Source organism: Eretmochelys imbricata, chromosome 6 (assembly GCF_965152235.1).
Source record: "Eretmochelys imbricata isolate rEreImb1 chromosome 6, rEreImb1.hap1, whole genome shotgun sequence".
Classification (NCBI taxonomy): Eukaryota; Metazoa; Chordata; order Testudines; family Cheloniidae; genus Eretmochelys; species Eretmochelys imbricata.
In genome coordinates, this window is record NC_135577.1 from 17,734,894 (window position 1) to 17,762,842 (window position 27,949).

At 44.7% G+C, this 27,949-nt stretch overlaps 1 protein-coding gene and 1 long non-coding RNA gene across 2 annotated transcripts in view; one reads left to right on the forward strand and one right to left on the reverse strand.

Annotated features, from left to right (window-relative positions):
* Positions 1-1,920: 1,920 nt before the first annotated feature.
* Positions 1,921-5,400, reverse strand: LOC144265515 (uncharacterized). Its single transcript, XR_013346307.1, has 2 exons — positions 4,918-5,400; positions 1,921-2,147 (listed from the first exon to the last, which is right to left on the reverse strand). It is a non-coding gene; the product is annotated as an uncharacterized LOC144265515 (long non-coding RNA).
* A 16,562-nt stretch (positions 5,401-21,962) lies between these two features.
* LOC144265519 (NACHT, LRR and PYD domains-containing protein 3-like) overlaps positions 21,963-27,949 on the forward strand; it is a 35,050-nt gene continuing 29,063 nt past the window's right edge. Inside the window, 3 exon segments of the mRNA XM_077818164.1 lie at positions 21,963-22,224; positions 24,261-25,970; positions 27,426-27,432. Of these exon segments, the coding sequence (XP_077674290.1) occupies positions 21,963-22,224; positions 24,261-25,970; positions 27,426-27,432 (1,979 nt within the window).

Here is a 27,949-nt window from a genome sequence, read left to right on the forward strand (position 1 = left end):
TTTAAACAGTAAGATCTTATATTCTTGTACCATGTGCTTGGGACAGTATCCTAGGACTGGCTTATTCTGAAAGCTGGCATGCTATTCACCAGTGCTTGCGCCTGTATTTCATCAAAGTATAGACGTCAGATTTCTTCACCACGCAAAGGCTCCAGCCAGCACAGTGGGATTTCCTACGGTTGTAGCTCTGCATATGGTCTTCAAGTCTTTCCTCACAGTCGTGACAAGCACACCACAATATAGGGTGCATGTCAGTGCAACAATGGTGAACAGAGGTAGAGAAGATCTGAAGGTGTGAGACTTGATTAGATGTCAACCTATACCAGTTTCTCCTGTGGAGTTTGTAGTTTGGTCATAAAATGACTTAATCCTTTTTACTCTGACCTCTGTGTTTAGTTCAATGACCTTGCCTGGCAGGGAATTCCTGCATAAATAGCATTTCCTTTGTTATAGGATCTAAATAATTTAATTTCAGCATGTGGCCCCTTGTTTTCACATCTACCATCATGTTCCCTAGCCACCCCATTCTGTCAAACTCTATTTGGAGAGTCTGTGAATCCTCCCTTGTTTTAGCAACTGAAATAATTCTGTAAATATCACAGTCCATTTCCTCCTCGCAACCTTGTGCAATCTGAGAATTTCCCCTATTTATGCTCCAAGTCATTAATGTACCTAAGACTTCTCCCAAACCTCATTCCGAAGACACCCTCACTATGTACTGCCACTTCTCATGATTTAGTCTATGATGTACAGGTAAGGAGCAAATAACCATGCTTAGGAATATATTTTCTATCATATTTCAGGGTTGGGCTAAGTAGAGGGCTTTTAAAAATAAGGTAGAACCGCACTAGTTGATGCTGACAAAGAGCCACTGCAAAGTAGAGAGTAATGGAGCAACCATCATAAAGCAGAGTTAATGTATCACTTGGCAGTTTAGATTTAATTGCAATACTTCATTGCTTCAAGAGAGAATTAGGAACCTATTGAGCTCAGGAGACCTCATTACATCCCTTTCAATAGTGTGGAGAGAGGGCTAGGTTTGGTGTGAGATAGGGATGTGGGGGAAACCACAGAAGTGGGTTAGGGAGTTTCCCCTATCCTAGTGAGCCATGGGCTTTTATTGTATTAACCTTTTCAAATAACTGGTAGGCTCTGTAGACATGATATTCACTAAAGAAACTAATCCCTGTTTGAATGTGATCAGGTTGTAATGATAGAAGTGTTACTGCCCCCTTTTTTGAATTACCCTTGCAATCGGCTTCCCTGGAACAGCCTTGGCTGTGTTTGCTTGGCACTAATTCTCCCAGTTCCCCGTTAGCTATTTTGGGGGCGTGGGGGAGAAATGACATGTGGCTTATATCCACAAAAGTATTTAGGCTCCTAACTTCCACTGATACCAGTGCAAGTTAGGATCCTACATAACGTCGTGGATCTGGGCCAATGGGCCTGATTTTTCAGGTATGCAGAGCATCTACAACAGCTAAAGTCTGCGAACTATGGATGTGCAGCACCCCTGAGAAGCAGCCCCTGCTTAACCGCTTTCCAGTCCCCCTGAACCGTGAGTGGCCATGTAGCATATTCTTGCCAGTATCTGCTCTGTTGCAGTCCCGTGACTGGGCCTGCACCTTGAGTGCACTTGAGCGTAGTAAGTTGCTTCCTAACCTTGTTCATCATGGACTTGACTTAGACTACACTGTAAAGTTGGTGAGTGGGGATGCATGAAATGTCCGGCTTAAGAGGAAAATCAAAAGCTCCCTAGTCAGAGTTTGCTGTAAGAGGAGAAAATTTGTATTGCAATAGCACCTATAGGCCTCCATCAGGACTGGGTCCTGTTGTGCTGGGTGTAGCACGGATTAGGGTCTACCCTAACCAGCAGATACAATCCAATTCTTCTACCCGAACAAAGACCTGCTCAGCCCATTATGTTTTTTCATGGTGTTTTAATTATAAAATCCTCAAAGGTCAGATTGCCATGAAGGGGTTTGTTCAATTGTCTCCTCTTCCCATTCTCCTAAACTAGGCTGCATGCAGCTTCCCCCTGTCTCTCACTCGCTAGGCTTGTGCTTGTAGTCCTCCATGTGTGCCAGAATCCAGCCCGATGGGATCAGGACGGTTGCGAACATCACAATCAGCGCAATGGCTTGATCCTGCCAATGGGAGAGAAACCAAAGGTCATATAGGGTCTTCTGCAGCCTCCCATGTGTCATGGATCAGTATAGAGATGGGACATCATCTTATTGGGATTTAGGGGTTCAAACTGTAACGAGCCTGTGTAGCTGGTTCCAGTGGGTCTACATTCTGTGTGCACCCCAAACTCCTACTGACTTCAGTCAGAAGTTTGGGTGTGCAGGGAACGTGGAAACAGGTTCGCAGCCTCGGCCTACTAGAGAGATGGGGAGGGGAGGAGGAGCTATGGGTAAATGCACTCATTCCCACTAGCTCTAGACTAAATGTGGTTTGATACGTCAATTTATTTCTGTCACTGCATGTTTGTGTATTTCTGCATCTCGGTTTGGGCACGAAAATCAAAGTAACCCAGCTCCCTAGTCCAGATCCTGCCATTAGCTGGGACCTGGTTTGGAACAACATGGCTCATAAGCACCTGCTTTGAAAAACAGGGCTCCTCCCAGCTCCCCCTGCTGGCATAGAGCCGAGCTTCCCTGTTCTGGTTTGGTTAGTTCCCATAGTTCAAGAAATCCCAGGCCATAAAATTCATCCCACGCAGGCAGGGCTCGGTCTAATGTCTCCGCAAGGTTCCAGGTGTAGGACGTATTCAAAACAACCCAGCAATAACTGCTCACTCTCAGCCTTCCAAGGTCACTGATCAGTGCCATGAGCCTGCCAGCTCCTCAAATTCAGCAAGAAGGTCGCAGCCTGCGCATAATGGATTCCCGAAGGGCACAGTGACAATCGGTCTGACTTTCAAATCACTTTGAGGTGCCCAGAACAGTAGCAATGGCCTGGACAAAGTTTCACCTAGTAACAAGTTATCTGCGCTGGCTGCAAACAGTCTTAAGTTAACTGTACGTACAGCTGTCATACATTAACCCCTTGTGCTCTGTTCCTGAAAGCAAAGCATATTAATAAACTAAAACTTCGGATCAAAGTCTGAGGCTCTTATTCGATTTTTATTTAGACCTTACTCTGGCAAAGCTTCTCGGAGGCTCCTGAGTAAGGAATGGGGACCTGAGTAGCAAGTCAGCGCCTCAGGATTGGACTCTCTTGAGTTTAGTATAGGCCCGTACCCCCCTGCTCACACATAATCTCTTGGAAAAGGAGAAGAAAGCAGGAAAACAACAGGGGATTCTGCACAGCTACACGTTGACGGTAGCAGATTCAATTTCAACTGGGGAAATTCCCATTTTAAAGGCTTCACTAAAATGGGGGTTGGTTTGGAGGCAAGGAGAGGCAATCTGACAGAGAGAGGGAGGGGTTAGACAGTATCTATACAAATAAAAACAAAACAAGAGTAGAGTGAAGCAAACTGCGACACAACCTCTTATGAGACACCCAGATGCCCTGTCACTAGATCTCAGTGGGCGGTTGCAGTATGCCCCCCCCTTGCCCCGCCCCCAACAAGGGGAATGTTTTTTATAGCCAGAATGAGACAGCATCTTTCCATAAGACTTTTTTTTTTTTAAACTTTCTTTTTATTATTGGCCCGTCGAGAAAGAGGCGCCCACGTTCACCTCTGAACATGGCACTCCTGGCAGGCTCCGCAAACCAGGGAGCTGGGTTATTTTAATGGAAGGAACAGAGTTTAGTTTCTGCCACTGTCTGTTTAAAGTGACGCCATAAGTCTGCCTGCAGGTGACTGATCCCCCCTGTTTCCTGGTACGTGTAACCGATCTGACCAACAATGGATTCTGACTTAACCACTGTCACAGCCTCCAAAGAAGGTTCTTTTTTTAACCCGGTAGATGCCAGACAGGTTCAAGTTGAGTAAAAAGTAGAGAGAGATTTTTGTGTCCGTTCACACAGTTTGTCCCCGATCCCTCAGTGAGCTCCATGTAGGCAGATCCCTGCATCTGTGCAATGTTCCATTGATTTTAGTATCACACATGGAGATCTCTGCAGGATCAGAGGCCTTTGTTTGGGGCCTTCACCTTACCAACTATGCAAAGCAGTTCACAAAGCAGGGAATTGCCTCTGCAGGGAAAGAACATTTCCTATCAAAATCAGGAGCAGCACTAGCTTCTCTGATGGCCCTGAGTGGAGCAGAGATGGGCCCAAGCCACACAGTGCAGGTCTGGACCCCACTCTCCCTGCGATTAGAAGTGGGATTGTGGTTTGGCCTGTTATAGACTCAGGCCTGCTGGGCATTCGCACCCAAAGCTGAACGTCTCTGCCCTGCCCACAGGTGTAAGCACAAGATGAAAAGAGGCCTTTTCTGTCATTTGACCGATGAGAGAAGAAAGTAGAGTATAAAGAAAAATAACCCCTGGGAATCAGAGAGTCAACCTCAGTTACAGCCATGCAGCCCCATTGACTTCAGAGCGGTCACTGAGAGCAGAATTTGATCCATCATGTGACTTGATTGGCCATTTGTAAGAAAAGGATTGGTTTTATTCCTGAGTGAAACTCATCATTTCCCTCTTTCTTTATACTTTTACTTTCACGTCCAAATGAAATTCAACAAATGGAAAACCATGAGTCGCAGCTTCTCCTATCCCCACCACAAGGAACACTCACTTATGTTTCTCCTTTTCTTAAAAAAATGTGTCAGTATTTAACTTTCTCCCTGCATTATTTATATTTTCCTTTCCAGCAGAGCCCCTTTTTGCTATCACACACAGGAGATACTTGTCATTTTAGGAGATCCCAATGCTATCAGCTATATTTGTAATCAGTTTTGAGTGCCCAGAACACAATAAACTGCTACATTTACACTATTCCCTTAAACAAAAGGTTACTCACAGCTGGAGTGACAATCTCCTCTGGTGGTCCAGAAACAATATTTGCTCTGGGAACAATCTGCTTCCTCACTGTTGCATTAAGCAACCTGAATGCACGTTGAAAACCCAACATGGCCCTTCTACTGTGTTCTCTTCCAATCCAGGCTCCGTACCCTTTGTAGGGAGAGTAGGTAGTCCCAGCCTGTGGGCTGTGAGGCTGCAGCTGTCTGTGTCACAAGTTCCTTGTGTGAAGGCAGTTTAAGATTTGCAAGTTTTTGCTCTGGTGCCAGATGTCAAAATGATAAACAAGTTCAGTTGCTTCATGCCTGCAGAATTAATTTGGCTCTGATTGGCTGGGGAGTTGCTTGGTCACACCCTCCTATAAGAAGAGGCAGCCATTTATGGTTTCCTAATTTTAGTACAGGGGGACTTCTGGATGACAGTGTCTGAACTTGCTTGATTTGTGAGTTTGCTTGTGTGAGATTAGTGCTATTTCACAGCTGAAAGGGGGACAATAAAGGCTGCATGATGGAAACATTCAAGTGCATCGGAGCGGACTTTTGAAAAGCAGCTCTCTGAGGGAGAGATCTGCTTAAGGAATTTAATCTAGATCAATAGAATAAAGCCCTTTTAAATTAGCATCAGAAAACAGAATTAGTGTTTCTGAAGAAAGAGAGTGTAGTCTAGTGATTAAAGTGGGGAGACGAGGAGTCAGGAAACCTGAGTTCTCTTCCTGGCTTTGCCATTGGTGTGTTGTGTGACTCTGGGTAACCGAGTCTCAGTTTCCCCCTTTGTAAAATGGGGATAATCCTACCTGCCTTACAGGGGTGGTGTGATGTTTGACCAATGTTTGTAAGGTGCTTGGAGCTCCTCAGAGGAACGGCACCAGAGTTAGCATGGTTCAGATGGGAAAAAGCAATAGAAAACTGGCCTGATCTACGGATGAAATATATTGCTTGTGTGCCAAACCCAAAGATGGTCCACAACACAGTGGAGCTCTCTGAAACAAACCCCTCTGTTAGGAGCACATCGTAGTGGGTTGTGTCTGAAACCTGACTTCCGTAAATGAGTCAACAGGAGGGAGTTAACCGAGCACATGCTGCAGGTACTGTTTTTAGGAGGGGCGAGTGGATCCAGAGAAATGAGTGCTTCGCTGTCGACCACAGAGCACGCTGAACCTGAACCCATCCTCCTCCAGCCTGCGCTGCTGGGCTAGGCCCCAGAGTGCAGGGGCTTTGGAGCCTTCAGCGAGGCCTTTGCTGAGCCTCTTCTCGTGTGGCGCTGTGGGAAGACGGTTGTAGTATAACCTGGTGACACAATAATCTCCCCGATGGTCCTGCAACCCTGGACGTGCTGTAATGAATGTGCACTGTTGGGGGTCAGTCAGCAGCTTTTAACGTGGCTGGTGGGGAGGGCTCGGATTTCTGCCCAGCCCCAGTTTTTATGGCCAGGAGCACATAGCGACCCAGGCTTTAGGTGATGGATTCCCCCACCATTTTCCTTCCCGCCCTGCTGCAAATCAGAACCGTTTGCTTTAACGACCTGAGCTGCTGCCAGGGGAGCTGCAGGACCGCCCTTCCTCTTGCATTCCCTGCAGCTGAACTTTGCTTCCCCTCGGCCTTGCCAGCACTCTTGATGTTTGTACGATGAACAGGCACTTTCAGAACTGGAGCTGGGTAAACAAGGACTAGTCGGAAATCCAAAGTCCAAGGCTGATCCTTTACTCACAGGAAAGCCTGTGTCCAGGATGCTGCTGTCACTCCCTCTGGCTTACCCTGAATTTCTTCTCCTTTTCCATGTTTCGTGGTTAAAAAGTGGGTTTTGTGCTGGACTTGAGAAATCCTGTGCTCACGGAAAGGGCACAGCCTAGAGGCAGTGGCAATCTAAGCTCTTCCCCTCACTGCTCCAGAACAGTGCTGAGCTGCTTGGTGGGCTGAGAGAGTTGTTCAGTTTCCAGACCGGTTGTATCCTCGCCTGCGAGCGCCAGCCGTGCTGGGTATTACGGAGCCACATGAACAGCGCTCCATTAGGAAAAACTGAGCCCATGAACTCATTCCTATTGGCCCAAACCCAACCACTGGCTGGTTACCGCTACTGGTCATTAGTGTGACCTAGAGGTTTTCCTCTCTTTCAGACCCCCCTTTCCCTGAATTGCCTCTGAGCAAGGACAGGATCCCCGGAGCCATAATGGTGGTCACCACTAGCCTTTCCATGTATCGGGTTCCTACCCTTATATGTGTTGGGTTTGCATTTCACAGTAGTGAAACAGTCAGGCTTGAAACTAAGTGATGTTCTCTGCCGAGATTCAGTTACGGCTCCCTGCGTGTATGGGGCATTGCTCATTGTCCGTGCTATCCCCTTCCCCGCTGGCACCCTCCCCATCAAACTCCTGTCTAATGGGAGCTCAGACTGGAATGGAACTCTGGTTACTGATCTGGAAAAGCACTGCTTCGTTAATCACATTGAGCCAGGCTGTGCTAGTGATGTCAGGGTCGATCCCACGCTGGCCCCCCAACCTACCTGCAGAAGTCACTGCAAGGGGAGGTAAGTTCCCCAGGCTCTAGCCTAGCCCCTGCACAATTTTAGGATTAAGAAAGGAAGCTATAAACTCAAAGATCATCTCTGAGAAAGGAGAACAGTGCCCCTGTAACTTTCAAAGGCCAGAAGTGCATATGATTATTAGACAATCCAGTCTTCTCCTCCCCACTCCAAACAGCCAGGTGTTAAAACATGTCAGGGTAAAAAACAGCCCTGTCTGTTAGGTGCTGACAATCCACAGAGCTCTCCCCTCTGGGCTCAAGAATGCAGCGTGTTTTCAATTACCTTCCCTTACCCTCTGCTCTGCACAGCTCCTCCATTAATAGCTGCTAGGAGTCCAGTTATGATTTCATGATATCTCTGTCTCTGCAGTTTGTGGGACATGTTTGTACATTGTCTTTGGAGGGAGAGGGAGAGCTGCTGCTTTCATAGAGTGGTCACTGGAAGGCTCAGCTTGACACCCTATAAATAGTACGCACAGATAGATTAGAATAGAGAGCTGGTTAAAATGATTTTGCATTGAAGAATGCAGTTTCATTGAAATGTTTGGTAAAAACAGTTCGATTTCAACTATATTTTCAGTATTTCAGTGAAAAATACTCAAACAGAAACTAAACAAAATCTGTAATTTAGTTTTTCATGTAAATTTTCATTTCAGTTTATTTTTTGAAAAACAAAACAACAAACATTTCAATTTGAAATGAGATGAAAATTTTCATTTAATTTTTTTGTTGAAAAATCAAGATTGTCTGGAAGATTTTATTAACAAAATTGTTTTGTTTCAAAATTTTCTCTGCAATAAAATAGGATTTTTTTTAAACCAACGCTAACAGATGAGTGTATTGTCCTTGAGCTAGCAATGCTGTTGGAATGAGAGCTCTTTGGTTCCCTCTACAGGTGAAAACAATGAGGAGTGCTTGTGGTACCTTAGAGACTAACACATTTATTTGGGCATAAGCTTTTGTAGGCTAAAACCCACTTCATCAGACGCATGGAGTGAAAAATACAGAATGCAGTATAAATATTGCAGCACATGAAAAGATGGGAGTAGCCTTACCAAGTGGGGGGTCAGTGCTAACAAGGCCAATTCAATTAAGGTGGAAGTGGCCTATTCTCAACAATTGACAAGAAGGTGTGAGTATCAGCAGAGGGGAAAATTACTTTTTGTAGTGACCATCCACTCCCAGTCTTTATTCAGGCCTAATTTGATGGTGTCCAGTTTGCAAATTAATTCCAGTTCTGCAGTTTCTCGTTGGATTCCTCGTTGTTTTTGTTGATACAGACTAACATGGCTACCACTGAAACCTGCCTACTGGTGAAGGTGAAGTGAATTGAGACTTTGTTCCTACGTGTTGGTGGATATAATTGCATATCTTAGAAGAGTTCCAGAGATTGCCCAAAGCTGTACCATCCAGAATTTCCCTCTGTTCCACACTCATAAACAGCATTACAGAATGCTAGTTAATTGGAGATGAGTGAAAGGGGGTGCAAGTGTGAGACTTCATGGATGTTATTCAAGGGGGAAAGTGAGCCACTCTAATCTAGAAGTTAGTGGTCTCAGACTAGGTAACTGGGCCCAAAGCAGACAACCAGGTTCTAATTAAAATCTAATTGTTTGGATTCTGGTCATGTGTCTTTGGTGGCCCATTTGGTATTTGCTTTAGGCTGGTGGAGTGGTGGTAGAGAACCAGAAAAGAGCTGGTAACTGAGCTCCGTGTAAGAGCAAACTGGAAGAAACCAACATCAGTGGGCTGGAGTAAATCCACAGCAAAGGGGATCTGCTGCATCCATTTGAGTTAGATGGGGATGGATTTAAGGATGAGGCATTGCTGGTGCATTGCTGTGAACTAGAATTGAGGCTAGTTGGGCACAACCCAGATGATCAATTAGTTTGGTGATTGATTTGTTTGGTTACCCAGAATAACACTGGTTGTGTTCCCCATTTACCAAGACTCCATGTGTGGATGTGAAGGGAAGAAAAACAGCATTGATGGTGACTAGGGTAATTATATTTGAACTTCCAAGAGCGGTATATGTGAGTATGGTTGTAGATGGGGCTCAAATGTTTTATTTATCTAAAAAGAACTTTTAAATCTGACCCTTGCTACTGAGATTAGGATTCCAATACTGGATTGTCCATTCACAGGGAGCTGATCTGAATTCTCACTATATACTCCTACCTGCAATTAACCTCTCTATACCCACCCATGTTGATAATTCATCTCCATTCTGGCCTCCCAGCACCTTTGGCTAATCTATTCCTAGCCACCCTCCTTCCCTGGACATGCACTTCTCCTACATATCTTTCAATACATCAAAAAACCCTTTCATACAATAGTAGTAGAAGGGGCTAATAATCCAATTTTACCATTTATGTCATGAGGCGCTGTATATTTGATTCATTCAGATATTCTATAATGTGTATTTTTGGCCTGATCCTGAAGCACATTGAGTCCTCTCTACTCCCACTGACTTCATTTGGAGTTGAGGATACTCAGCATCTCACAGCATTGGGCCCTTGTAAATGGGAATGTATGGATCTGTCTGTGGGTTTTGTTAGCAGCAGCTCAGACACTGGAGGTGGAGTTCCCAGAAGAGCAGACAAAAGCCAGAGCCCTTCCTGCCAATAGATAAGAGCCTAAATTTTCCCTTCAGGTTCTTCCTGTCTGTCTAGTCCACCTAGACTGAGCTCATTTCTGTGGCAGGTGAGTTAGTACAGTGGGGGCCTGAGCCAAAGTCCATAGAAATCAATTGGTGTCTTTCCATTGACTTCACTGGGTTTTAGATTCATTCTACTTTGGGGGGAAAAATGGGTTCTCTAACAGTGGCAAAGATGGGTGGGGAAATTGACAATCATCCAATGATTCCTCTGTGGATGGTGGTTACAGCGGCTGCGTTCAGTCCTGACCCCTGGCGATGAAAGGGGTATGGCGTACGGTGGCTCAGTTACGGACTGTTACAGTGGGATGGGTGATCAGCAGCATACATGGTTGGGTCGTGTTCCAGTGGCCAGCAGAATGATGCCCATGCCACAGAAACCACTGTTATAACTGGCATTAACTGCCCCGCTTTTTAACATTCTCCACACAAAGAGCAGGAATGGGATGGGATGGAGGTGCATAATGAGCTGTTCTTTAACTCCTTTAATGTCCAGGTCATTGCTGGGGAAAACACATGGTGTTGTGGAGAAATTGTATGGTCCGTTCTGGTGTGGGACTAATTCTGTAGATGAACAATAGGTCTTCGGTCACCATCTTGTTAATCTGGCACTTGTCACCACCACTAAATTCACTTACATACATGGCTTGTGGTCCTCATCCCCAGTAATTAGAACTCAGGTGATAATATGCTCATGTCTCAAGCCATAGTCCTTATCCGTGAGGGGCAGGGACTTCCATTTACTATATGTCTGCATTGTGCTCAGCACGATGGGGCCAAAAGCTGCCTGGTTTCTAGGCACCACCACACCATAAACGTAAAATAATAAAAGCAGGTGTGACGTTGCACTCCACATTCTTTGTGGAAATATGCTTATGAATATGACATAACTGGAATATGCTTTATGCAAAATGCTTCACGTAACATATAAGTGGAAAGGTTACAATTTATTGAATGTGTGTATCCTATTTGTATGCATGTATCATTTCTGTATCTGAAATTAGGAATATTGACCTGTGTATCTGTATTTCATATTTGCTTCTTTGGGTCTTTCCCAACGCTGCAGGAGATGCTCATGCAGCATTTTAAGTGTAAATGTGCCCTGAGTGACTCAGTTAAACTGATCAGGAAAATCTTCTTAACTGTGGGAACAGTAGGACAATTGAACAGCCTGCCTAGGGAGGATCTTCACTGGGAGTTTTCAAAAGGAGACTGGATAGCCACCTGTCTTGGATGGTCTAGACAAAACAAATCCTGCAGCTTGGCAGGGGGTTTGTCAAGGTTCCTTCCCCACTCTGAACTCTAGGGTACAGATGTGGGGACCTGCATGAAAACCTCCTAAGCTTACTTTTACTAGCTTAGATTAAAACTTCCCCAAGGTACAAACTATTTTACCCTTTGACTTCTGCTGCCACCACCAAACTTTATCTGGATTCCTGAAAAAACATAGTTTGGAAACGTCTTTCCCCCCAAAATCCTCCCAACCCTTGCACCCCACTTCCTGGGGAAGGTTTGGTAAAAATCCTCACCAATTTGCATAGGTGACCACAGACCCAAACCCTTGGATCTTAGAACAATGAAAAAGCATTCAGTTTTCTTACAAGAAGACTTTTAATAGAAGTAAAGGAATCACCTCTGTAAAATCAGGATAGTAGATAACTTACCTTACAGTGTAATTAGATTCAAAACATAGAGAATCCCTCTAGGCAAAACCTTTAAGTTACAAAAAAGACACACAGACAGGAATAGTCATTCTATTCAGCACAGCTCTTCTCTCAGCCATTTAAAGAAATCATAATCTAACACATAGCTAGCTAGATTACTTACTAGGTTCTAAGACTCCATTCCTGTTCTGTCCCCGGCAAAAGCATCATACAGACAGCCACAGACCCTTTGTTTTTCTCCCTCCTCCCAGCTTTTGAAAGTATCTTGTCTCCTCATTGGTCATTTTGGTCAGGTGCCAGTAAGGTTACCTTTAGCTTCTTAACCCTTTACAGGTGAGAGGATTTTTCCTCTGGCCAGGAGGGATTTTAAAGGGGTTTACCCTTCCCTTTATATTTATGACAGGGTTAGAGTAGTCGACCCTGCAGGCCCCTCTAACTCAATGATTCTATGACCTAACCCCCAGTGTAGACCGTGCTAAGTTGATAGGAGAATTCACCTGTTGACCTAGCTACTGCCTCTTGGGGTTCATTATAGATTGTGGTGGTGAACCATAAATCCAGTGGTCCTTATTGAGTCCATGATCTTTTCGGTGTCTAGCACAGTTATGAATTTAAGCTCCCAGGCTCATCTTTGAAGGTATTGTGCAGGTTTCCTTTGAGGATGAGGACTGAGAGGTCAGCTACAGAGTGATCGCTTGGGCTCATTTCAACAGTTTGTAACCCACTAGGGTGACCAGATAGAAAGTGTGAAAAATCAGGACGGGGGGGTGGGAATAGGTGCCAATATAAGAAAAAGCCTTGAATATCAGGACTGTCCCTATAAAATCAGGACATCTGGTCACTCTATAACCCACTAATCCTCCTTTGTCCTAGGACTGCAGAAATGTTAACTGCCCATTACACCTTGAGTGAGCTCTTGCAACGTGTTAACTCCTTATGTGTTCCACCTTGTATTTAGCTGCGATATCTTTCTCAGAGCTGAAGAGCAGCTCCGTGTAAGCTCAAAAGCTTGTCTTTTACCAATAAAAGATATTACCTCACCCACCTTGTCTCTCTGATATCCTAGGACCAACACAGCCATGTCACTGCAAACACCTATTTCTTTTCACACTTCAGTTTTTCCCATTATTTTAGCTGCAGTTCTTTATCATTTCTAGGGCAGTGCTACTTATCAGTCACTAGTGTAGAGATTGTAAGCCACACATCAAATCCTATTTGTTCCTGTCATAAATATAAAGGGAAGGGTAAACCCCTTTGAAATCCCTCCTGGCCAGAGGAAAAATCCTCTCACCTGTAAAGGGTTAAGAAGCTAAAGGTAACCTCGCTGGCACCTGACCAAAATGACCAATGAGGAGACAAGATACTTTCAAAAGCTGGGAGGAGGGAGAGAAACAAAGGGTCTGTGTCTGTCTGTATGCTGGGTCTTTGCCGGGGATAGACCAGGAATGGAGTCTTAGAACTTTTAGTAAGTAATCTAGCTAGGTATGTGTTAGATTATGATTTCTTGAAATGGCTGAGAAAAGAATTGTGCTGAATAGAATAACTATTTCTGTCTGTGTATCTTTTTTGTAACTTAAGGTTTTGCCTAGAGGGGTTCTCTATGTTTTTGAATCTAATTAGCCTGTAAGATATCTACCATCCTGATTTTACAGGGGGGATTTCTTTATTTCTATTTACTTCTATTTTTTTATTAAAAGTCTTCTTGTAAAAAAACTGAATGCTTTTTCATTGTTCTCAGATCCAAGGGTCTGGGTCTGTAGTCACCTAGGCAAATTGGTGAGGCTTTTTACCAAACCTTGTCCAGGAAGTGGGGTGCAAGGTTTTGGGAAGTATTTTGGGGGGAAGGATGCGTCCAAACAGTTCTTCCCCAGTAACCAGTATTAGTTTGGTGGTGGTAGCGGCCAGTCCAAGGACAACGGGGGGAATATTTTGTACCTTGGGGAAGTTTTGACCTAAGCTGGTAAAGATAAGCTTAGGAGGTTTTTCATGCAGGTCCCCACATCTGTACCCTAGAGTTCAGAGTGGGGGAGGAACCTTGACATGGTGGCATAGCGGTGGGATTAACCTGAAATCATTTTGAGATCCAGTTGAGATTTTTTGAACTAGAAATACAGATTTTAAAAAGGAAATTTTTTTTTCCTTTGGAAAGCAGCTGAAACTGAAAGCTGAAACTGTGGCCAAGCAGAGACAAAAGGGGATTATCTTTGTGAATTGCAGGTTTTCTTTGCCTGGAGGCAGGGTACTTAACTCCTGCAGGGAAATTCAGTCTTCCAACCCAGAGTTTTTTTTCCTTTTCTTCCTAAAAGTAAATAGGGGGTGTGTGTTCTACCCATTTGCTTTTTCTTTGGGCTGGATAAGCAGGTTTCCAAGTAGTTGGAAGTTTTTTGCTTTAATTTGGGCCCAGAGCAGAGACAAGGGAATTGTCTTTTTCTGTAGGCTGACAATCACTATCAGAGAATAGGTATTCTATTCCAGCACAGCAAAATTTTACAGCCAAGTTTTGTTTATTTATTTCTAAACCTCGGGTGTAAAGTTAGTTAAAAACAGAGAGGTTAGAATGACCAAATCCTCAGCTCGACTACAGCTGGAATTAGCCAAATTTCAGGCTGAGGAAAAACAAAGGGAACATGAAAGACAGATAGAACTCATGCGGCTGGAGAAGGAGGTACAGGAGGCTGCCCACAAGAGGGAAATGGAGGCAAGGAAGCATGTGGAGGAGGAGAAGGCAAAAGAGAGGAAGCATGTGGAGGAGGAGAAGGAAAAAGAGAGGAAGCATGTGGAGGAGGTGGAGAGGATAAAGGCCCAGCAGAATATACCAACAAACCCTAGCAATCCTTCTCCAGGTACCACTTCCCATCCCAGAAAGTTCCCCACCTACAAGGCAGGTGATGATACTAAGGCCTTCTTAGAAAACTTCGAAAGGGCCTGCCTTGGGTACAACATCTCTACTGACCAATACATGGTAGAGCTGAGGCCGCAGCTCAGTGGACCCTTAGCTGAGGTGGCAGCTGAAATGCCTAAAGAACACATGAACAAGTATGAACTGTTTGAATCCAAGGCGAGAGTCAGAATGGGGATAACACCCGAGCAGTCTCGTCGGAGGTTCAGAGCCCTAAGGTGGAAACCAGACATGTAATTTACCCGACATGCCTACCACATTGTGAAACATTGGGATGCCTGGATATCAGGAGCAAGTGTTGAATCTCCAGTAAATTTGCCCTTCCTAATGCAAATGGAACAATTCTTAGAGGGTGTTCCTGAGGAAATAGAAAGATACATCCTAGATGGGAAACCCAAAACTGTAATCGAGGCAGGAGAGATTGGAGCCAGATGGGTGGAGGTGGCAGAGAAGAAGAAAACTGGTCGCAGTTGGAGCAGAGACCAGAAGGGACCACCCCAGACCACACCCTATTACCGGGGGCCGCCCAAGGCCCCACCTACCTCCCAAAGAACCCTCCAGACCCCTTATCGTCCCACCACCCCGTTCTCCAGCAACCCTCCTCGCCCCAGTGACCCGTCAGCTGGACGATGTTTTAAGTGTAACGAGCTGGGGCATGTAAAGGCCAACTGCCCCAAGAACCCCAACAGATTACAGTTCATTGCACCGGAATCACACCAGAGGTCCACAGGCCCAGATACCTCCCAGATACCCTTGGAGCGGAGGGAAACTGTGAGTGTGGGCGGGAAGAAGGTCACCGTGTGGAGGGACACCGGAGCACAAGTGTCAGCTATCCATGCTTCCTTAGTGGACCCCAATTTAATCAACCCAGAGATCCAAGTGACGATTCAACCCTTCAAGTCCAACTCTTTCAATTTGCCTACAGCCAAGTTGCCTGTCCAGTACAAGGGCTGGTCAGGAACATGGACTTTTGCAGTCTATGATGATTATCCCATCCCCATGCTGTTGGGGGAAGACTTGGCAAATCATGTGAAGCAGGCCAAGAGGGTGGGAATGGTCACCCGCAGCCAGGCTAAACAAGCCGTGAGGCCTAGCTCTGTTCCGGAAACTTCTATCAGGACCCAGTCAGAGGTGATGGACCCGGACCCCAGGCCAATGTCTGCAACAGCAGTAGTGGATCCAGTCCCAGAGACCCAAACGGAACCAGTCCCAGAACCGGAACCAGCCAAACAACCAACACCAGACCCCGTGCCAGCACTGAATCCAGTACTTGCAACCTCAACACCAGAGGGCCCCACTGAACCTGAACTGGCAGCAGCCGATAACCCTACACAAGAGGCTCAGCCGGAGCCTGAATCCCAACATAGTGCACCAGCTGAGAGCGGTTCACAGTCAACAGAAACAGCTCCATCCCCTATATCGCTTCCAGAGGGACCAAGCCTAGGTCCACAATCCAATGAGGAACTGATGTCCCCAGCATCAAGGGCACAGTTCCAGACCGAACAGGAAGCAGATGAAAGCCTCCAGAGAGCTTGAACGGCGGCACGGAGCAACCCACCGCCTCTCAGCTCTTCTAATCGATCCAGGTTTGTTGTAGAAAGAGGACTTTTATACAAGGAAACTCTTTCTGGTGGACACCAGGAAGACTGGCATCCTCAGAGACAGTTGGTAGTTCCAACTAAATACCGGGCCAAGCTCTTGAGCTTAGCCCATGATCACCCTAGTGGCCATGCTGGGCTGAACAGGACCAAAGACCGTTTGGGGGGGATCATTCCACTGGGAGGGAATGGGCAAGGATGTTTCTACCTATGTCCAGTCTTGTGAGGTGTGCCAAAGAGTGGGAAAACCCCAAGACCAGGTCAAAGCCCCTCTCCAGCCACTCCCCATCATTGAAGTTCCATTTCAACGAGTAGCTGTGGATATTCTGGGTCCTTTTCCGAAAAAGACACCCAGAGGAAAGCAGTACATACTGACTTTCATGGATTTTGCCACCCGATGGCCGGAAGCAGTAGCTCTAAGCAACACCAGGGCTAAAAGTGTGTGCCAGGCACTAGCAGACATTTTTGTCCGGGTAGGTTGGCCCTCTGACATCCTCACAGATGCAGGGACTAATTTCCTGGCAGGAACTATGAAAAACCTTTGGGAAGCTCATGGGGTAAATCACTTGGTTGCCACTCCTTACCACCATCAAACAAATGGCATGGTGGAGAAGTTTAATGGAACTTTGGGGGCCATGATACGTAAATTCGTAAATGAGCACTCCAATGATTGGGACCTAGTGTTGCAGCAGTTGCTCTTTGCCTACAGAGCTGTACCACACCCCAGTTTAGGGTTTTCCCTATTTGAACTTGTATATGGCCGTGAGGTTAAGGGGCCATTGCAGTTGGTGAAGCAGCAATGGGAGGGATTTACACCTTCTCCAGGAACTAACATTCTGGACTTTGTAACCAACCTACAAAACACCCTCCGAACCTCTTTAGCCCTTGCTAGAGAAAACTTACAGGATGCTCAAAAAGAGCAAAAAGCCTGGTATGATAAACATGCCAGAGAGCGTTCCTTCAAAGTAGGAGACCAGGTGTCTTAAGGGCGCTCCAGGCCCATAAAATGGAAGCATCGTGGGAAGGGCCATTCATGGTCCAGGAGCGCCTGGGAGCTGTTAATTATCTCATAGCATTCCCCACCTCCAACCGGAAGCCTAAGGTGTACCATATTAATTCTCTAAAGCCCTTTTATTCCAGAGAATTAAAGGTTTGTCAGTTTACAGCCCAGGGAGGAGACGACACTGAGTGGCCTGAAGGTGTCTACTACGAAGGGAAAAGTGCTGGTGGTGTGGAAGAGGTGAACCTCTCCATGACCCTTGGGCGTATGCAGCGACAGCAGATCCAGGAGCTGTGCACTAGCTACGCGCCAACGTTCTCAGCCACCCCAGGACTGACTGAACGGGCATACCACTCCATTGACACAGGTAATGCTCACCCAATTAGGGTCCAACCTTACCGGGTGTCTCCTCAAGCTAAAACTGCTATAGAACGGGAGATCCAGGATATGTTACAGATGGGTGTAATCCGCCCCTCTGAAAGTGCATGGGCATCTCCAGTGGTTCTAGTTCCCAAACCAGATGGGGAAATATGTTTTTGCGTGGACTACCGTAAGCTAAATGCTGTAACTCGCCCAGACAACTATCCAATGCCCCTCACAGATGAACTATTAGAGAAACAGGGACGGGCCCAGTTCATCTCTACCTTGGACTTAACCAAGGGGTACTGGCAGGTACCGCTAGATGAATCTGCCAAGGAAAGGTCAGCCTTCATCACACATCTCGGGCTGTATGAATTTAATGTACTCCCTTTTGGGCTACGAAATGCACCCGCCACTTTCCAAAGACTTGTAGATGGTCTCCTAGCGGGATTAGGAGAATATGCAGTCGCCTACCTTGACGACGTGGCCATATTTTCGGATTCCTGGGCAGACCACCTGGAACATCTACACAAAGTCCTTGAGCGCATAAGGGAGCCAGGACTAACTGTTAAGGCTAAGAAGTGTCAAATAGGCCTAAACAGAGTGACTTACCTTGGACACCAGGTGGGTCAAGGAACTATCAGCCCCCTACAGGCCAAAGTGGATGCTATCCAAAAGTGGCCTGTCCCAAAGTCAAAGAAACAGGTTCAATCCTTCTTAGGCTTGGCCGGTTATTACAGACGATTTGTACCGCACTACAGCCAAATCGCTGCCCCACTGACAGACCTAACCAAAAAGAAACAGCCAAATGCTGTTCAGTGGACCGGAAAGTGTCAGGAGGCCTTTAACAAGCTTAAAGCGACACTCATGTCTGACCCTGTACTAAGGGCCCCAGACTTTGACAAACCGTTCCTAGTAACCACAGATGCATCCGAGCGTGGTGTGGGAGCAGTTTTAATGCAGAAAGGACCTGATCAAGAATTCCACCCTGTAGTGTTTCTCAGCAAAAAACTGTCTGAGAGGGAAAGCAACTGGTCAGTCACTGAAAAAGAATGTTATGCCATTGTCTACGCTCTGGAAAAGCTACGCCCATATGTTTGGGGACGGCGTTTCCACCTGCAAACTGACCATGCTGCACTAAAGTGGCTTCACACCGTCAAAGAAACTAACAAAAAACTTCTTCGGTGGAGTTTAGCTCTCCAAGATTTTGATTTCGACATCCAACACATCTCAGGAGCTTCTAACAAAGTGGCTGATGCACTCTCCCGTGAAAGTTTCCCAGAATCAACTGGTTAAAATCGTCCTTGAGATGTGGAAAATATTGTTAGTCTTTATGTACTTGGTAGTATATTTAGAGATGCATGTGTCTTATTAACTCTGTTTTTCCTAGAGCTCCAGGAAGAAATCCCAGCCAGTGTTTCACCCTAGCTGAAATTTGGGGGGCGTGTCATAAATATAAAGGGAAGGGTAAACTCCTTTGAAATCCCTCCTGGCCAGGGGAAAGCTCCTCTCACCTGTAAAGGGTTAAGAAGCTAAAGGTAACCTCGCTGGCACCTGACCAAAATGACCAATGAGGAGACAAGATACTTTCAAAAGCTGGGAGGAGGGAGAGAAACAAAGGGTCTGTGTCTGTCTGTATGCTGGGTCTTTGCCGGGGATAGACCAGGAATGGAGTCTTAGAATTTAGTAAGTAATCTAGCTAGGTATGTGTTAGATTATGATTTCTTGAAATGGCTGAGAAAAGAATTGTGCTGAATAGAATAACTATTTCTGTCTGTGTATCTTTTTTGTAACTTAAGGTTTTGCCTAGAGGGGTTCTCTATGTTTTTGAATCTAATTAGCCTGTAAGATATCTACCATCCTGATTTTACAGGGGGGATTTCTTTATTTCTATTTACTTCTATTTTTTTATTAAGTCTTCTTGTAAAAAAACTGAATGCTTTTTCATTGTTCTCAGATCCAAGGGTTTGGGTCTGTGGTCACCTATGCAAATTGGTGAGGCTTTTTATCCAACATTTCCCAGGAAAAGGGGGGGTGCAAGTGTTCGGAGGATTGTTCATTGTTCTTAAGATCCAAGGGTCTGGGTCTGTAGTCACCTAGGCAAATTGGTGAGGCTTTTTACCAAACCTTGTCCAGGAAGTGGGGTGCAAGGTTTTGGGAAGTATTTTGGGGGGAAGGACGCGTCCAAACAGCTCTTCCCCAGTAACCAGTATTAGTTTGGTGGTGGTAGCGGCCAGTCCAAGGACAACGGGGGGAATATTTTGTACCTTGGGGAAGTTTTGACCTAAGCTGGTAAAGATAAGCTTAGGAGGTTTTTCATGCAGGTCCCCACATCTGTACCCTAGAGTTCAGAGTGGGGGAGGAACCTTGACAGTTCCCCTTCTTAAATAAGGTGGATCTTAGGGGCTGGCAGGGTTTTGGTCAGGTCCTTCTCCAATTAAAGTACCATGGGGTTGTGCTATAGAGTAAGTCCTCCAGACGTGTAGAGGTGCCCCGCTTCCTGCATACATGCAGTCTCTGTGATGCTTCCTGCAGGCTTGATTCTCAGCTGATGCATTTCCTTCCCTGCAGTAAACAAAAAGAAACCCTCCGAGGACACGGCTGTGGCTGGCTTTGCAGGGGTGGGCAAACTTTTTGGCCCGAGGGCCACATCTGGGTGGGGAAATTGCATGCAGGGTCATGAATGTAGGGCTGGGGCAGGGGGTTGGGTGTGGGAGGGGGTGTGGTGTGCAGGGGGTTGGGGTGTGGGAGGGGGTGTGGTGTGCAGGGAGGGGGCTCAGGGCAGGGGGTTGGGGTGCAGGATGCAGGAGGGGGCCCAGCTCCACTTACCTGGAGCGGCTCCGGGGTGGCAGTGGTGCACACCGGGGCTAGGGCAGGCCCCACGCCGCTCCCAGAAGCGGCCGGCACCATGTCCCTGAGGCCCCTGGGGGAGGGGGGTTGGCAGAGGGCTCCATACACTGCCCTCCCCTGCGGGTACCTCCCCCAAAGCTCCCATTGGCTGCGGTTCCCTGTTCCTGGCCAATGGGAGCTGCAGGGGGCAGTGCCTGCAGGTGAGGGCAGTGCATGGAGCCCTCTGCCCACCCCCCTCCCCCAGGGGCCGCAGGGACGTGGTGACAGCCGCTTCCAGCAGCGGTGTGGGGCCCAAGGTGCCATGGGGGTGGCAGTCTAAGGGAGGGATAGCTCAGTGGTTTGAGCATTGGCCTGCTAAACTCAGGGTTGTGAGTTCAATCCTTGAGGGGGCCATTTAGGGATCTGGGCAAAAAAATCGGGGATTGGCCCTGCTTTGAGCAGGGGGTTGGACTAGATGACCTCCTGAGGTCCCTTCTAACCCTGAGATTCTATGATCTATCTCGTGGGCCAGATCCAAAGCCCCGATGGGCCAGATCCGGCCTGCGGGCCGTAGTTTGCAGCCCAGCGCTACAGAGTAGTAAAAAGTTTGTTGCCTCATTTCTGTACGTAGCTCCTGTTCGTAATCCAGGGTTTACCTTGACATCACTCTGCTCATCAGTAAGATATGACCTGGTACCATGAGTTGTTGGCACAGCGTATTGGACCAGAGAGAGATAACGTAGCAATGGTAGCAAACGGCATGTGCAACTGCAAGTAATGTCCCCACCCACCCTGAGAATCGGGGAAATGCTGAATGTACCTGGAAAAGGTTCAAACAGCATTTCAAACTGAGGAGGGGTTGAGGGAGGTGGGGCCACAATCCGGACACCGGGACCCCTTCTGAGTGTGGGCCTGGTGCCATGGAGCCACTGGCGCCGGGGTAAACCCCGTACTGCTTAACTCCACACCTCCCTTTCTTTGTCATTTTAAAGCTTTCTCATACCCCAAAATACAAGCCAGTAATCAACAACTGAAAATAAAATTCATCTCCTTCAGAACTATTTAGATTAATCTTAACCCTTGAGTCAAACTTTCTGCCCTAGGTCAACTGTGTTAATGCTTGGGTTTGGTGACAGACATTATTTTGTTGCTACTTAATTTTTTAATTTCAGCATTTTCCTTTGTCCCTCCCTAACTCTGGCCAATGCGTCCTGCTCCCAGCTGGGACCCCCATCCTACTGCTCTTGCCAGAACCCTATTGATTTGGGGAGAAATTTGAAAACTGGGAAAGCCTGATTTTAGTGGAAATCAGGATTTTCAGATTACTCCTTCCCTAAAATCAATAGAGTTCTGACCAGTATGGGTGGGCGAGGGGTCCAGCTATAGTGGGGCTGACTTCCTGGCTGGGTGTACAGGTTAGCCTATGTGAACAACAAAGTGTGTGATCTTCAAGTAATTTAATTATCATCCTCTATCTACGATTTCAGATTATTTCTAGAGTCCTCAACCCAAGCAAAGGAAATGGATGAACTCCTTCTAAATGCTCTGGAGAATCTCTCAGAGGAAGACCTTAAAAAATTAAAATTAAAATTATGCTATACTGACTATGAAGGCAAAGGGACTATCTCCAAAAATCAGCTGGACAAGGCTGCTCATGTCACAGATCTTGTGCAACTCTTGATAGAATTCTATAGTGAAGATGCAGTGGATGCAACTTTATATTTTTTTGACAAAATGTGTGTGAGAGATTCTGCTGCTCGACTCAGAAAGGCTATAGAGAAAGGTAAGCAAACCTAAAGTTATTGCAGCTTTTGAATCTTTTCCTTTTGGCTGATTGTGTATGCACAAACCAAGGAAGTAGAAACCTATGTGGGAGAGATGTGAGCCCAATTCTGCTCAGTTGCACCGATGTAAACAGACTAAATCCACTTTCTTTATTATGACTTTTAATCCCTATGGAGCTGGGCAAGACCTAAACAGGTGCCCTAAAGGTGAAAGGCTCATTAGTTGATCGGCAATGCCCTAGAGCATCCAGTCTTCTAGATAAGCTAATGTTATACCTTTGAGAATAAAAGCTTGTTTTCTAGAAATATACATTTATTAAGTCAAATTTGGATTCTTTTGGAGCGTACACAGTCAACGTCTTCCATTCTTTGGACACACAAGCAAAATTTCCTATGCACAGCTCTCTATCTCCTGAAAACAGAGTCTATAATCAACAGTCACAGCCTATTTGTAATAGGACTGCTTCCATTAAGCAAAATGCAAGCACTAAAAATACATCACCACGAATTTTAAAACATTAAAATTTACTTTTAAATACAATGTTTTTCAATATATGATCTTTCCAGCAATTGTTCCAAGTCCCTTGCTCTTTTTTAAAAACTACATATTTATTGTTATGGCAAGTGCCACTGTTCCTGGAAGAAGGGATTGCCCTGCATGCTGTGTGACCACCTCTGTTCCAGGGCTGGTGCTTTATTTACACACACATGTTACACTTACAGTTTACCCAGACTCCATATCACTGATTTCTTCTCCTTATGGGAAGCCACCTTGCAAGGCCCTGAACATCTGCTACTGCTCTGTAGAAGGGCAATGCTGGTGTCAGAAAAAAGAGCAAAAATTTCCATATGTATTCCACTCACCCCACCTCACATCATCATCAGGCTTTTACACCCTCAATCTTTGAATCTGCAGCCCAGATCTCTTCCATGTTTCATAGAATCATAGAATAACAGGGTTAGAAGGGACCTCAGGAGGTCATCTAGTCCAACCCCCTGCTCAAAGCAGGACCAATCCCCAATCAAATCATCCCTAGGAGTTTGCCCTAGGAGTAACTGGCAGTGGAAAAACATGCCGTTATCCTCTGTGTGGACAAGCCCAAACAGGGAGAAAATGCACACGCTGTCACTGGGTTACATGAGTATTTGTGAGACAGTATTGGAGTGATGGGCACCTGTGTTCCTGGTTTCTTTTCCTGGCTCTGTGAGCACAGTGTTGTCTAATAGTTACAGACAGTATCACCAAGTGTAATAACCTGGTGGTCATCTGTGGGGATTGAACACCAGACCTCTGGATATAAATGTATGAACCTTCACCACTTCAGCTAAAGGGTCAGTCTTTTTTGGATGAAGGTAGTAGCACTCATATATCTCTACATGTGGTCTCACCACTAGGAGGGTGATACAGAGCTACTCTGTTACACAAACACATAACTTGGTTAAATTCTTCTGGAAGTCACTGTGACAAAGTGGATGAGACTTGGGTCTATTGGATACCTGGTTTCTGTGCCTAGTCCTTCCTGAAGTGGCCTTGTGCAAGCTCTTGGGTGTCTTATCTGTAAAGTCTGGGAATGATTATTACCTCCCCTAAGTAGCTGTCTGAGGCCATAGACCTACTAACAACAGTTGGGGAAGGGCTAGGACTAGAACTCAGAGTGGCTTGACTTGGACCTCCATGGGCTTTATGCTTGCTTGTGTGAGACTTTTCCTTCCCTATCCCCTTACGTTTTCACTTGTGATTGACGGGTTTCACCTTACAGGTGGCTGCATTTCAGTGGTAGTTGAAAGGATTAATTCCTGTATATTTCCCCCAATTCAGCAAAACACTTGTATATGCACATATATAACTTTAAGCTAGGGCTGCAGAATCTGGAACATAGGTAAGTGATTTGAGATCCTCTAGGATAAAAGGTACTATATACATTTTATGTACTCTTATTATTATGGTTTAAATAGAAAAATATTAATGTGTTAAAATTAAGCTCTCAGCTTCTAGTTCATTGTTTGTTTGTAATGCTTCTTGTCACTGATTTAGATTACAGGGTGAAGTATAAAGAACATATTAAAAAACAGTACCAGTTAATAAAAGAAAGGAACTCTCGTCTTGGTGAGAATGTGAATCTAAGCAAAATATATACAAAATTGACTATTATAAGCAAGCTTCGTTGCAAAAAGGAAAGAGAACATGAAATAATGGCCTCCGGATGGAAACATGCAAAAATCATGACTGAACGAGCTCGCTCTTCTGTTACCATGAACTCTTTATTTGATTCTGATGAAAATGGACAAACACCACAAATTGTTGTTCTGCAGGGAGCTGCAGGTATTGGAAAAACAATGACTGCAAAAAAGATCATGTTAGACTGGGCTTCTGGAGATGTGTATGAGAACAGATTTGCTTACATTTTCTACATAAATTGTAGAGAAATAAACTATGGAAGTAAGTCAGGAACAGTGATTGACTTAATTACTAAAAATTGTCCTGACAGAAATGTACCAATTAAAGAGATTTTGTTCAATCAAGAAAAACTTCTCTTCATAATTGATGGTTTTGATGAGCTGAGGTTTTCCTTTGATCAAAAGGAAGATAGTCTGGGCACAGATCCCAGGAAGGAGATGCCAGTAGAAGATACGTTGAGCAGTTTATTTAGGAAAAAGTTGCTTCCTAAATCCTACTTAATTATCACTACGAGACCCACTGCTCTGGAGAAACTCCAACAATGTATGGCGTGTTCACGCTATGCAGAGATACTGGGATTTTCTGAAGACGACAGGAAGGAATATTTCCACAAGTTCTTTGGGAATAATATTGATGCAACAAAAGCCTTTGATTTTGTGAAACAAAACGAGATGCTTTTCACCATGTGCTTTGTCCCCATTGTGTGTTGGATCACCTGCACAGTTATGAAACAACAGCTGGAGGCAGGTATAGATTTTGCACAAAATTCGAAAACACTCACCGCTGTGTATATGCTTTTCTTATACAGTTTATTAGAGCCACACGGCCACAGTCGAAACCAAAACATGCAAGATAATCTGAAGAAACTTTGTTCCTTGGCTGCAGATGGAATTTGGAAATAGAAAATACTGTTTGGGGAGGAAGAAATAAAGGAGTACGGTTTAGATAAATTCTACTCTCTCCCCCTCTTTCTGAATGAGAGTGTTTTTAAAAGGGATATTGATTGTGTCTGTGTCTACAGCTTCATTCACTTAAGCTTTCAAGAGTTTTTTGCTGCTTTGTTTTATGTACTGGAGGAAGATGAACAAATGAAATATTCAGTGACTCCCAACAGAGATGCAAAACTGTTGTTAGAAAACTATGGAAAATCTGGAAATTATTTAATGTTAACAGTGCGATTTCTGTTTGGGCTCTTAAATGAAGAGATAATGAAGGACATCGAGAAAAAAATTGGCTTGAAGATTTCACCTAAAATAAAGCCAGATTTACTGAAATGGGTAAAACCAAAAAAATTGTCATTTTCCTCATCGCACGATGAGCTGATTTACAAGCTTGAAGAGTTTCACTGTTTGTACGAGATCCAAGAAGAAAGTTTTGTGAAAAGTGCTTTGGATCATTTCACCGAAATAGATATATATAATTACCCTTTAACCCAAATGGATCAAATGGTTATTTCATTCTTTGTAAAGAGTTGTCCTACACTGAAGTCACTTTGGCTGTCTGTATGTAAATTTGGAGTTGAAGACAAGAATGAAGAATTAACCCCACCACCAGCTAAGCGGTTATGTCTGTAAGTATTAGCTGACTGCCACCAATTGTTTGTAAAATTTCTTTAATAGTGAAACCTGTTTCTTTCTTGTTTTAATAATTCTCAAATGGCTTACGTGACCCACAAACAAAACACCAATTCTAATTTCAGAAAGTTAGTGACATGATTGTGGAGGCTTCCCTGGGTGTTAGTATCAACAAAAGTGCACTGATCCTATAAGCAGACCCCAATACTCGTAGAACATCCTTTAAACCCACTGGAGGGTGGAAGGGGGAAGAAGGGGTAACTACTGTGTGTAAGAGTCCATTTCTATGGACCAGTCTGCAGCATTGGGGCCAAAGTTACCTTACTCTTTTGCCTGACACTTTTTTTGTCTTTGCCCTCTTAGTAACTATTTCATTTTCCATATACATACCACATACCTGATAAGATAGCTCGCAATGGGCAGGTTGTACTAGTCTAAAGAAATATGACTGTTAACGCTGAGATTTATTTATTGAACCTGATTCTTATTTACATTAAGGCCACTTTACATCACTGTGGTAAAGGATATACTACCCTTACACTCAAAGTGAGGGGAATAAGTGGACTTAGTTTAAATGGGAATGGGGCATATTCTCTATGCTTTAATATTGACAGTAGTGTTACTTTTGCTAGCTGAAAGGCATAACTAGTCCTCCGCTTTTGTTTCAGGTACACTGTGTGCCTGATATATAATTCTGTACAATAAAAGTAGAACAGGTTTAGAATACTTTTCTGAAATGTGGCATGCTGGCTGACACCACAAACTTTTGTGGCCAGAAAAGATTTTTTTAAAAGCTATAAAGATGCCTGAAAATGTCTAAGAATTAGTTTCTTCCATGTATAAATCTAATAACTGATACAAAGCTATGACATTAAATGTACATATAGCATTTTATATTTTCACACCAAAAACTTCATCAAGATGCATGAGTATATTTTCTTACAACACAAACGAAAACCCAGATCTGACTAAGTCAGGGCACGGGGGTGGTGGCAACAGAAGTATTACTCCCCGCCAAAACATACCAATTTCCCAAGGCTACAGAGATCTAAAAAACAATTAAAATCTTTAGAGTGTGGGTATACATGTGTTGTTTCTTTAAATCTATAATAGGACGCCCGCCGCAGGGAACTGGGAGAAGTTCCAGGCGAACATCTACAGTGAAGCAGAAAAAGACAGTAGCGGTGGGAATAATGTTCTGTTTTGTTCTTTTTTCAATGTGAAAAGAGAGTCATTCTTTCTTTCTGTGATTCTCTAGCTCTGTCATATGACATGGTGTCATTGACTATCCAATCAAAACCTACCTTTTATGGACTATGTAAAGGTGTTTCTCATTAGTGAGGTGTATTTTTCATGCCTTGTACCAATTTTCAGCTCCCAGCTGTTTCAGTGCTAAAGCTAGCTTAAAAACACTCTCCATGCATTTTTAAATATTGGGATGTAAAAGATCAGCAGTCTTTGCCTGAGAACCCTATCTTTTAACAGGAGTTGATCCGAGTGGAAGTTTTTAAGTATTGACTCAGTGTTGCAAGTATCTGACTAATAATAATAATACTGTTCTCTTCCATCACCATATATATACATACATACATACATACATACATACATACATACATACATACATATATATATATTTTTTACAAGTGTCCTCACCCTTTCAATATTGCACCAACCAGACTGCCTTATTCCCCACCTCCTTTTTGTCCAATGACATGGTCATATGAATCCAAAGTCCCTCCTACTCTTTCCTCCCTTTCTGGACCCCCTAGGTATCACTTACTGGCTGGTGTGCATTTTTGGCACCATTCAGACATTGTGAAAGAGGCTGTCTTTTTCTTCTATTTAATTAAACCTTACAAGAATCATTACGAATATATTTTATGCATTTTCCTCTTCAGGGGAAATAGTCTAATGCATTTAGCACACATTCTAAACAAAATTTAATTATACAAAGCTGCTAGTGTACTTCTA